General features: G+C 42.7%; 2 protein-coding genes across 6 annotated transcripts in view; one reads left to right on the forward strand and one right to left on the reverse strand.

The window, feature by feature from the left end:
* Positions 1-254, forward strand: part of UBAP2 (ubiquitin associated protein 2) — a 121036-nt gene extending 120782 nt beyond the window's left edge. For all 5 annotated transcript variants that reach the window (XM_059924588.1, XM_059924589.1, XM_059924590.1 and 2 more), the window contains one exon: positions 54-254. In XM_059924588.1, the coding sequence (XP_059780571.1) occupies positions 54-149 (96 nt within the window). In that variant the 3' untranslated portion in view covers positions 150-254. The remainder of the gene's footprint in view (positions 1-53) is intronic.
* A 4403-nt stretch (positions 255-4657) lies between these two features.
* The window catches only part of UBE2R2 (ubiquitin conjugating enzyme E2 R2), an 88228-nt gene continuing 80320 nt past the window's right edge, over positions 4658-12565 (reverse strand). The window contains exons 4-5 of the mRNA XM_059924594.1: positions 8657-8791; positions 4658-5639 (exon numbers count right to left, since the gene is read on the reverse strand). Of these exons, the coding sequence (XP_059780577.1) occupies positions 5420-5639; positions 8657-8791 (355 nt within the window). The 3' untranslated portion in view covers positions 4658-5419. The remainder of the gene's footprint in view (positions 5640-8656; positions 8792-12565) is intronic.

Consider the following 12565-nt stretch of genomic DNA (forward strand, 5'->3'; position numbering starts at 1 on the left):
CCTGGGCTGGGGGCTCCGCTCCAGCCTTGACAGCCTTCTCTCCTCCTCCTCAGAGCGGCTCCGGTCAGCGCAGCCAGCCCAGCTCCCTGCAGCCCAAGTCGCAAGCCTCCAAACCTGCCTACGGCAACTCTCCATACTGGACAAACTGAACCCTGAAGAGGGGGTGGGCCGGGGCGGGGCCTACCCCGGGCAGGAGAGAGCACACGGAGCCCGGCGCCCTTCCCCAGAGCTTCTGAGACGTGCAACTGTGTCAGCCGAGCCTCTGTGGGGAGCCTGCCTCCCAGACTCCCTGTTGTATGTAATGTATTTATGTATGTATTTGTAAATGTGGTAGAAGGCTTGGGGGAGGGGGAGCAGCTGCTCCTCTCCCCACTCAAGCCCCTTCCCGCTGTAGCAGAAGCAGCCCCCTTCCCCCCATCTGCCTTCAGGCCTTCTACAGAGCCCCCCGGCGGGCAGGGTCTGGAAGGGCTGGCTCGAGGCAGTTTGGGTACTGGGGTCAGGTACCAATGAAGAATCACGACTCATCTCGCTCCCTTGTAAACCATTATTTGAGTTTTCGTCCCTGTGTAATTATTTTATCCCTTGCTTTTTGAGAAACTGGTCCTTTTGTCATCTTTCATGTTCCCCTCCCTCCAAACCTTGATCTGGGAATGGCAGAGAGATAGCCCTGCCCCACACCCACATAGAGGTGGCACCTGTTTGTCTCCACAGAGAGCAGGGGCTTCGGCTTCTGGTCTGGTCTTGTCCCCAGAGACTTGCCTTCCTCTGGCTGACCATTTCTAAAATAATCTGAATTTGCGCTCAGAGATACTCAGCCAGTCAGCTCCCCTTTAAAAAAAATAATCAAAGATATGCTTTCATCTCAGTGACAGCATGTCTCCAAGCAAAGGCTCCTCTATTCCAGTCGTCCTGAACCAGGTGGGCGACTGTTTCAGAGGTTTTCTCTTTTGCCCAAACTCCACCTAATAAAGTTCTGAGAGCATACTTGGTCTCTGTGTGGTGTGACTCAGGGAGAGCTCAGGGCAGAGACCATCTTCATTATGGTTCCAGGGACCCTGGACTTCACAGGGCTGAAGTAGAGCTCACGTGGTCACAGGCTTCTGATAACAGGGTGTCAGGGCCTCAGTGGGTATTCCTTGCTTTGCTGGGCCCTTCTCTTGCCCCAAAACAATCAGCATTCAGGGAGGGAAAAGGTAAAGGACACAGCAGACAAGGTAGCTAACCCTCCTGACAGGCAGTGCTTATCAACGGTTACCTTTGTTTTTCTTGCAACTCTGTAACAGACTTAGGGGACAAGGCAGTCTCTAAAAGGGTCTTGTCAACAGGAATATTAGGGTAGGGTAATTTCTTTTCCAAAGGAACAAAGGTGAGAACTCTGAGAACACAGTTCCAGGCCTGTGAGAGAGTAAGTTTGCACAGCTAAACCTCTCTGTCCTTTGGTCTTCATCAACCAAATGCAATCTTGATTGAACGTCGAGGACTGTGGCGGGACAGATGACTAGTGAGCCAGGGTGGTGTGAAGTAGGTAAGTGGGTCCTGGGCTAAATATCTGCTCCAGAAAGTCCCAAGGAACCATTCACCTGGGGGCAGGATTCTGACTTCTCTTAAGCTCCTCCCTCTTGATTCCAGGCCACCAGTCCAGAAGGAACTGGAGCTGTAAAACTATGCACGTGTCCGCCAGGAGGCAGATCTCCATGCTTGTCTGAGGCGCAGCTGTATTCCAGCCTGGCAGCTAGCTCAGGGCCTTGCGGTGCTGCCCGAGGCATTATAGCGTCCCGTTTCAAGTCAGCGTGCCAGAACCGGCCCAGGGGTACAGTCCTTACCTTGTCTGTTTTTGACCTCCAAAATCAATGGTCATTCGTCAGATAGGTCAAGCACTGCTGGCTTAAAAAAAAGGTCAGTGTCCACAGCTGAAACTTACTAAATTATGTGATCTATTGCTTCCTGATCCCTTCTTTTAGCAGCGGGAAGTTGACAAGTGACAATGAAAACAAAAAACTTGCCTAAGGAGGGCAGTGGAGCACTCCTCCATCACTTCACCGACCTACTTTGTACTGGCAGATTGTGCCCTATTTCAGAATTAAGGTTAACAAATGGCTTTGTCTTTAATAACCTTTCTTAAAAGCTAGTAAGGATTTGGGGATATTTATTCTGCAAGGAGGTGAGTTGAGCAGACTGTCAAAAGGCAGGTGAGCAAGATTTCGTTTTTGTTTTAGTTTTTCAGCTGAGTCCTGTGCATAATCTGCAAGGGAACAGAGGAAGTATTAAGACCACCTTTTAATTTTAATACACAAAAAAGAAGAGGGTCATCCCATGGGGAAGTAGCAATACAGGTATATTTTATTTCACATTTTATTAGTAGACAGATGGGCAGAAAAAGACAAAAATAAACCACTAAAGGGGAAATTGAACACAAAATGCATCAGATAATCTTTTCTCATAAGTTAAACTGAAGAAAAACATCTACAATTTCAGCTAAGAAAACTATTAAAGTCAGGTGTGTCCTGCTGGTTTCAGAATAGTTGAAAATTGCATCTGAATCTTTGTAAATGTAAACCTTTTTAAAAACCAGGATGGGAGGGTAGAGAGTTAATTTTCAGTGGAGAAGTACACATTTTCCCCTTCAAAAGCTTAACTATGTATTTTCCAAACATAAGGAAACCAGCAAATAAAGAAGCAAATAATTACCAGGGAAGAGGAAAGAAGGGACTACAAAAAAGTCTGGCTAATAGAAAAGAACTCTGGAATGATATGAAATAAAAGTGGGGAAGACTGTGAGAAGCAACAACAGGATCATGATATACTTTCTCCACCCAGCCTCAAAATACACAGACCTGAAGAGCATCCAGAGGCCTCCACTAGAACCAAAAGGAACCTAAAAATGCAGGATGGATCCTGAATTCATGTTACACCAAATAATCAGCACAACTGTACTCACAAGGTTGTGGCCTAAGCCTGAGATCTCCACTCCTGAAAGAAGTTACGTGCTTCAGTTTTCTTTTGCCATAGTATGTGTTTGCAGGACAGAGCTCTGGAACCAGCACCTGGGTTTTACAAGTCAGTCTGAGCTATCAGAATGTCCCACCTCCTAGCACATCAACACACCCCAGTCTTTTCTGGAACTGACTACTCTCATCAGAGGCAAACCCAGCTCTCAAGAGTAACACCCCAAAGGCTGAGAGGTACAACCTCCACCTGGCTCTCTTGAGTCAACGTAAAACAGAGGCCGGCAGGGCCTGTGGGGCAGGGCTGAGCAGCACAGCAGCTCCCACAGTGCCAAGGAGTCTGGCCTGCCCTGGGGGAGAGATGCTTTGGCAGGAAGAGAAAAGGCTTAGTTTTAGGGCTCCGAGAGAGCTTAAGACCAAGCACGCGGCGCACGCGTGTGTTTTGGGAGTGTGGAGTGATTGATTGATAGGGGGTGATCAGAGCATTGAGTATGTGTGGGGCGAAAAACTAGTTTCAACGTCCTTCTACGAGAGTGAGTTTGCACTCAGTGTTTTGTCACAGGAGAGCTGCTCTGTTCTCTGAATCTGACTGGAGTCACTTGACTCAGGGGTGCAAGTAGGCCATGGAGTTTGGACAGATTCTGGGACCAGGCTCAACAGTGTCCCATGTGAACCTTAGCACGTTCAACATTCCCACTTTTTTAAGACTAGATTCCGGAGAAGGCTGCTGGGAATTAGTTGGCAAACGTTTGGAGAGTTTGAAGAGCGAATGAAAACCCTGAGATCAGAAAGGAAGGAGGAACTAAGGACCTAAGTATCACCGACTGCGTCCTAGGGTCCATCCTACCCCTGTCCCTCATCAACCCTTTCGTTCTTTCTGAGCTATACGATCTGAAGAAAAGGAGTTGACGCTAGCGCGCAGGGATCTGAAGTAGGTTTTTAGCGGTATTTTCCCCACTGAAAGAACACTGCCCTCCTGTGAACTGACCCGCCCCCATACGAAACCAAAATCATCGCCAAGTACTGAAGAAGTCCCTGGTTGGTGAAGGCTGATGGAACTCGGTATTGATTGAAGTAACACACGATCAACACGGGGGAAGTCAAGGCTGCAGCAATTGCGTGGCAGGAAGATCTAGCGTTGCCCAGACACTGCTTGCAGCCAACTCCCTTGGCTCTGCCAGAAGAGTCAAAGCAGCTCAGGGGAAAGCTCCATGCACAACTTCCGCTTGCACTCCACAGCCCGAGCACATTGAAAGGAGAGAAAAGTCCAGGTCACATCCAGTGAGAAAAGCGGGAACCGGTCACTCATGTCTCACATATATCCACAGTTACCACTATCAGTATAAGCAGCTCAATGAAAACCAAAATCTTAACACATGCACCTAGTATTAATACTGAGTAATTAAAACTCGCTACTTAAAAAAAATCCTCATGGTGAGAGTGTATCTATCTTTCAGGGAAAGGCCATGTTTGTTTGTTAAATATATAAAACAGATGATGTTTTCTCTCCCAACAACAGTGGTCACCAGTAGTTTGACTTTTTCCCCCAGCAGCATCAACCAAAACCAGCATAGTGATTTTAACTCTTCGTTCCCGTCACTAAGACTCCACACACACACACACACACACACACACACACACACTAATCCCCACTCTCTCCCCACTCCCTGGGGGGAAAAAATAACTCTGCCTTCAAAATAAATAGCAATCAGTTCTATGTAAAGTATGAATATTTATTTCAGGCTTTAGATCCCAATCGATTTCAAAAAACAAAATCTGATCTCTCTCCTCAGAGTAGCTGAGGCCTCTGTTAGGCTGAAGGGCCCTGTGCCCTTAGGAACACGTTTCATCAGGTTCGGAACAAAGTCCCTGAAGCCTGCTGTACCCCAGCCTTAAGAAGGGAAAGAAAATTCACCACCATGGGGCTGAACGGATGCACACACACTAATGTAAATGAGCAGCTAAAACTTGGCAAATTTGCTTTGTTAAGAAAAAGTTTGTTTTGTGGGGCTTTTACGGTTTTTTTTTTTTCTTTTGCTACCCAGCATATGCAGCACTTGTGAACTCCCGATGGGTTCCCAGCTTTAAACACATTAAACGTCTTGATGAAAGACTATTTAATTAATTCTTCAAGAATCTAAAAACAGACCAAACGTGTTTTGCTGTGAACACTTTGCAGAGACAAAGTGAGGTGGGAGTTTGGGTTTAAAGAAAGAAAAAAAAAAAAATCAATACAGTGATGGAAGGGTAAAGAATGCAAGAATTCAGACATTCTGTGGAGGATTAGTTTCTCTCCATTAAGAGGTCCATAAAAAGGAGCAAACTGAGATCCATAAGGGGAGTCACCAGGAGCCGTGTTTGTTTTCCCCACCCCCATGATAGGTTTTTGCTGAGGGGCCACTGCTAGGTCCCCACTTGCTCCCCTCCCTTTGGCCTGAGACGGCAGGGCAGTACAGGGGCCTTGAAGGAGCACGTCACGACTCCTCATTCCCAGAATCATCATCGTCATAACAGTCGGCATCTTCCTCCTCCTCATCTTCATCATCAATGTCGTCGTCGTACAAGTCGTCATAAAGCAAATCTGAGCTGTTGTCATTGGAAGGCACTTTAGTTTTGATGCAGTATTCCGCCAGGGTCGTGGGGACCTTCACTCCATCCTTTTCTGCTTCGGCTTTAGTGGCTGACACCTGTTTCCTGAAGGGAGGATAGTTTATGTAAGTCTCTGGAAGATGGATTTATAATTGGCCTAAACAATCCAAAATTCCTTACTGGTTTCTGAACTTAAGTACCTACCTACCTGAAAGCATCTTTGACAAGATACCCTCTACTACACCAAAGGTTCTAGCCCATCAGGTGCCATTCTGAAGGACACTTAAAAATGACCCTTCTGAAGGGCGTTTAAAGCCATGGACCTCACATGCTGGTTGGCCAGAAATCACCTCAGGTTTTCCGCCTTGTCTCCTCGCACTAAACTCAGAATGCAGCCCCAACAACTCAATAATCCTCCTACTTAGAGAAAAATCCAAATATCTTATGTTGGATTCTTAAAGTCTTGCATGATCCACCTGCCTACCACTTCATTCTCGCCACCCATTACTTTCTCCAATTCCAAAACATTCAGGCCACTCTGGGGATTTTTAGTACCTTCAAACATACCTAGTTGATTTTTCTGTGAGGACCAGTTGCTCTTCTGCCCTACATACGGTTGACTGCTTCTTGTCACTCAGGTACTAACTTATATGTCACCTTAGAGGAGGCCTATTTGGACAATCCAATTTAAAGCAGCCATCTTGTCATTCCTTCATATTATCCTACTCATTTTCCTCATTTGTTCATTTTTCTGTTGTTCTCCTTGCCCCTGAATGTGAGCAGAGACCTTGTCTATCTTAGTTAATTCTACTTCCCCAGTGCTTAGAACACCGCCTGGGCACATACAGCTGTGCAACAAATACTGACTGTATGAACGCATGAAGGTTAATGTTTCAACCCCTCAAGGGACTAGAAAACAAGTATGAAAATTGGACCCCTCAAGGGACTAGAAAAACTTAACTTAAAAACATCAAACCACTATTCTCAGGACTTCCCTGGTGGTCCAGTGGCTAAGACTCTGTGCTCCCAATGCAGGGGGCCTGGGTTCGATCCCTGGTCAGGGAACTAGATCCCGCATGCCACCACTAAGAGTTCACATGCCACAACTAAAGATCCCACATGCCGCAGCTTAAAAAAAAAAGGAAAAAAAAAAAAAATCCCACATGCTGCCACTAAGACCCGGTGCAGCCAAATAAATAAATAAATACTTTTAAAAACCCACAAAAACACAACCACTATTCTCCCTGTCTCCCTGTCTTTTAGTTAGACCTCTCTTGGTGGATCCTGTTGCCTTACATCCTGATGCTGCTGAGACTTTCAGGCTTGAATCTCTCTTCTCACAGCCTTCTCCTTGAACCATCTTGTCCATTCCCATGGTTCTAACCCTTCATGCTGATAGCTCTCAAATCATCAGGGTCCAGCCTAAACTTTTCTTCTGAGCTCTGTACACTTATCTGAGCATCTGGATGTCTCCGTCCTGACGCTCCCTATAGGAATCCTAACTCAGCAAGTCTGCATTTGTCATTGTCCACCTCCATGGAGTATTCAGTTCCTAAAATTATAGCTCTTACTACTCCAAAGTCCTAAATGTTTTCAAATCTGTTTTCTCATTCTTGATTGTTACTACGTCAGTTTAGTCTTCATCTCAGCCTCCTCAAACCGCAGCCGGTCTCCTGGTCAGTCATGTTCTTTTGGAACTCAAATAGGATTATCCTTTCACACAAAATCTTTAAGTGACACTCCAACACCTCTAAGATTAAGGCCCAAACCCACCTTATGACTTCAGTGTCTTTTAAGACCTGATGCGTTTCTTAATTTCCCATTACTTCTCAAATCAGAATTTACAATACTCTTGATGTGTCTGTCATGCTGTTATTATACACCCGTGTTTTAGCAAGCATGTTTCTCTCTCCCTGAAAAATTCTTGGTTATGAGGCATTCTCTCTCCTAGGAACCATATTATATGTTCCTTCCACTGTATCTTGTTTATGCTTCTATAGTTGCACTTATCATATTACATGTTCATTTCTTTGTTTACAAACAAAAGTATGAGCTCTCTAAGGAGAAAGACTGCACCTTACATCCTACCTTTCCTTGAACATTAGGCTCCAGTCCTGACTATTTTATGAAGCATTCCCATTTTCCAATCCTCAGTCCACTCTCACTCTAAACTTCTACAGGTCTTTACTATTTACACTAGTTATCTTCAATCTTTGGTATATACCAGTCACCTAAGTGGCTTGGTAAAAACAAAATACAGATGCCCAGATTCTATCCTTGTAATTTCATTAAATGACCCTGGATTAGGGAGAGGGTCTAAAGCTGATTACAGTGGGCAGAAAACTTATTCAGCTGTCAGATGACATGCATTTTTTTTTTCATATCACATGGTATCATGCCAACTAGATTATTATAGATAGGGACTTTGAAAAGTCACAGAATGTACTGCAACTGTCCTTGGGGCTCTACCAATCCTTAAGTACTGTTAGGAAAATCTTATATCCTATGTAGGATATAATTTGAGAGATGAATGGTTGAGCTTAATACCTTCTTTTTTTTTTTCTACAGATGGAAATATTAAAAACCCCCAAAAGTTAACTGATAAAAGGTCACATGAGGGTAGCAGAGCTAGGAGTATATTCCAAGTCTCCTGATTCTTATTCTAGGGCTCTGTTAAACCATATACTAGAGTTGCTGATAATGATGATTCCCAGAAGATACTTGCTGCTATGGTCAGAAAGGCCAATAATCTATAGGGTTTCGTTAATAAAAAATTTGAAAACAAAAATACCTGTAATGTCTGGAATACACTAGGTGTTCGATACATTTAAAGGACATGTTCAAAGCCCAGAACAGTGTCCCTAAAATGATCAGGAGGAAGAGTTTGCAAACTTGACTAGTTTAGAACCTGAAAGTTCTGCTTCCTGGGAAATCAGATCTGCTGCTGTCTCAAAAGCCAAACTCATTAGGCTCAGGCAGAAACCTCTTCCCAAACAATAAATCTAACTGACAGAAGTGGAGTGGATATTTAAGTTCAATTTAAACCCTTGGTTCTAGGATATACTTTGGTTCTGTATGAAGACTTGAAGTAATCAAAAAGAAGACAAAACAAAACACCTTACCTAATGATTTCAGCATATTCTTTGTCTTTTCCTTTACTGTCCCTCCATTTCCTGAACATAACCGAGGCATCCACATTGGCTGGGGAGAAGGTGTTGGGCTCATTAAGCAATGAGATTACACTTAACAGGATAGTCCTAGAAACAGGAAAAAAGGGTCAGCTACGAATACTCATATTCACAGTATTCAACAGTATTTTGTTTTAAATTTAAGACTATAATATTTGAGACTTTAGGGAAATGGAAATAGAGTGTCAAAATTTTGTTTTCAGTACTCATCTGGCTAGGCTACGAACCTGGGAGACAAAGCAGAGGGAATCTGAGTTTAGCATAAAAGTTAGGTTGCAGGGCAAAATATGAACTCTGTAGAAGGCACTGTCTTAACTGGCAACATGTTCCAATCTACAAAAATTGGAGGTCTGGAAGCTTTTCAAATAACATTTAAAAAATTACAAGTTAAGTGCAATAGGAAAAAGCAGAAGCAAAAAATATGTAGCTTGAAGGCAATCTTTTTGTGGAAAAGGGTAAAAATGATGCTACTCCATATATCTAATTCATATCACGGCTGCTTAGAAGATCAGAAAACCAATTTTACATACAAATGTATTTGTTTTCCATACTTCTAAGGGAAGCAAGATAAGAGTTAAGCAGGAGAATGGAGAAAAAGCAATAGCCTTGACATGGAAGAACTAGTCTCTGAATAACAGAAATCTTGATTCAAAAAATATTTACTAAGCCCTTGCTATTGTGCCAGAGGCATCAAGTGAGATGTTGGATGTACAATAGTGAGAGAGTTATTAGTTGCCATCCCTGATCTCTCAGGGCTTAGAAATCTTGTGGGAAATTTTCATCCACAGATAAAGACTAGACACCTTAATCAAAGGGAATAAAGTTTCCGTGAAATAAAATAAGCTCAATAAGCTCCAAAAATGTTTGAAATAGTTCCCAGGCTTTTTTCTCCCCTAAAAGCTATGTGCATGTAGGTAAGGAGAAACATGGGAGGAAAAATTAAATTTCTCTACCTTTTCTCATTGGTGCGAGGTTATAGATTGTGTTGTTGCAAAATAGCCTTTTGCTCCTGGCCCCAAGCAAAAAATAAAGGGAGGGAACCAGGCAATTAGATGTTTGATTTGATGAAACCTTTTCCTAAAAAGGGTAGAGAGTTTCTGTTATGTGATTATACAAGATTACGACAAAGGCACTTTCAAAGAAAACTTTCCCATCTAGTTCAAATTCATTTACCACATATACACCCCCCACCTTTCTATTAGGGTAAGAATAACTCCCTGTACCCCCACTTCCATCCTTCTGGACTTCTTCAGTAATTACACTAAGAAGATTCAAAGAAACTCATCATTGCCAAAAATGCGAAATGTACTGACAATATCCTAGAAGCAAAAGAAAAATTCCGTAAGGATTGCTTCAGAAGAAAACATATACAAAACCTGATAGAAAGATAAGCAGGATAAGAACAAACTGTGGTACAGTTTAATGGTCCAGATCAGCATTGTATCTTTAAAACTTTCTGTGATGATGGAAATGTATAATCTGTGTTATCCAATATGGTAACCACTAGCCACATGTGGCCACTGAGCACTTTGAAAAGTAGATCATGCAACTGAAGAAATGAGTTTTTAGTACTAATTTTAATTAATTTAAGTTTAAATAGCCACATGTAGTCAGTGGCTATCATACTGGACAACACAGGTCTAGATGAATTATATTAAATGAATTAGGAAATTTTTCCCAGGAGTGGTTTCACCAGGTTGATTTTCTTATATCTTGTGTTTATTATTAAAATACCATATTGGGAAGTACAATTTTTTTAAATGGTGAATCATCCAGTTCTATCATAAGAAACTCACTTCTAATACCATGTACTCCCTAAACTGAAATCCATGATGCTTTCAGAAGCCTCAGGCACTAACTATAGCTGACTGTGATAAGAGTTATTAACCCAGCACGCTTTCACGTCCTCCCTTTGTCTGGAGGGTAGAGCCGCTTTTTGTACGGGGAACCCACTGCACCAATTCAGGCAGGGTTAGTCTCCCTCCTCAAGTGCACCGTCAAACAGCAACCGTGCCACACCTTCATAAAAGCCCACCTACCCACAGCAGCAGACATACCACCAAGTGCTGGCAGAGGACTCCAACACCAATGAAGATTCCTGATGCAATTCATATGCAATATCCTATTCAAAATTTCCCAACCAGTATGTTGTGAGTGGGTTACAGGTAAATTGTCTGTGACTCCCTCACACAGACTGGTAGGTAGGACCTGGGACAACTTGAGCCTCTGGAACAATAACTTCTGGCCAAAGGAGCATCTTCAGCTTACTACATTGTGATCTACGAATACTATCATTTCATATTTTCTATGTAACATGACTGGAAGAGGATGGGAAGCAATATCATACATAGTTTAAACTGTCTGGCACTCGTACCAAAATAATTTAACACAGGTGTTAGTTACATCTGTAGCATGGTAAGCAACTCTGCAAGGTAGTATTATTAACCCTATTTTTATAGAGTGGAAAAATGAAACTGCGAATACTGGTAGAACATACAAAACAGAATTGAATCCTGAAGCTATTCCAACAATTACCTCTTTTTTTGTTGTTGCTATTTTTTGGTGTTGTTAATTTCAGTAAGTATTTTAAAATCTTTTTTCATTTATTTTTTTCAGAAGAAAAAGAAGTACTTAAGGGAGATAGGAAATCCTAATTAAACATCTATGACCCAATGGGTAATACTGTATTTGTCCCTTTTCAACATATAGACAATAATCAATGAGATGGGTCTGCCCTTTCTCTGTTAGCTACTATGTCACCACAAGTACAATTTTAGCAGGGAGGGCAGAAACTGGCCTTAGCTCAACAAAGAAGACATGGCTTATGGGTCTCCCCAGAAGCCAAGCAGCAGAAGTTTGGAATTCTGCAGGATTAAAGATGGGCATTTTCCCTCCAGTGCATACACATACCCTCCCAGGCAACGTGTGAGGTAGAAAGGGTTCATTCTTTAAAACTTCAACTTACTTGACTCTTAAAACATACACAGAAATACTGAAAGAGGGTTTGAATGATTGAGATTCTTAGATTTTACAGGCCTTAATTTGATAAAAAGTGACGTACAGAGAAGCAAAGCTCATTGCCTGACCCTTCTAGTTGACCTAGAAGGGTTCTTTTAATCTCTCATTTACACTATTTCAAAAGATGGACCAGTAACACCAGAAGATCACCCAATTAAAACTCAATCCTCATTATATGTTTTCAAGATGGGAGAGGAATTTAAAGAGGACATCATGGTAAAGAAGTCTGTTATGACTGGGAAGATAAAACGTGGTAGCTTAATGGGTCCACATACTACAAATAGTTTTTCTTTATGCTGCTAAAGCACCTAACAGGGACTTCCTGGTGGTCCAGTGGCTAAGACTACCAGCTCCCAATGCAGGGGGCCTGGGTTCGATCCTTGGTCAGGGAACTAGATCCCACATGCTGCAACTAAGAGTTCACATGCCGCAACCAAAGATGCTGCATGCCGCAACGAACATCCCGTGTGCCACAACCAAGACCCAGAGCAGCCAAATAAATAAATAAATAAAATATTTTTTAAAAAATAATAAAGCAACTAACAAATACAACAGTTTCTGCTGTGCAGTCCCTGGAGCTGCCGTTGACTGACATACCCCTGAGAACACATGGTAGGAATGAGGGTCTCAGATTAAAACACACAAAGTGACCAAATCACAACATTTTAGTTTAAAAAGGAAAAATTTTAAATACACAAAATACATATCATTTGCACAGAATGAAACTGGCAATCTGAGTGCAGTGGGACCCAATGCGCAAACATCAAGGGAGCAAATAAATAAAATAGTCCTGGCTCAGAATGGGGTTTACAGGAGCCCTAGGAA

Source organism: Balaenoptera ricei, chromosome 6 (assembly GCF_028023285.1).
Source record: "Balaenoptera ricei isolate mBalRic1 chromosome 6, mBalRic1.hap2, whole genome shotgun sequence".
Lineage (NCBI taxonomy): Eukaryota > Metazoa > Chordata > Mammalia > Artiodactyla > Balaenopteridae > Balaenoptera > Balaenoptera ricei.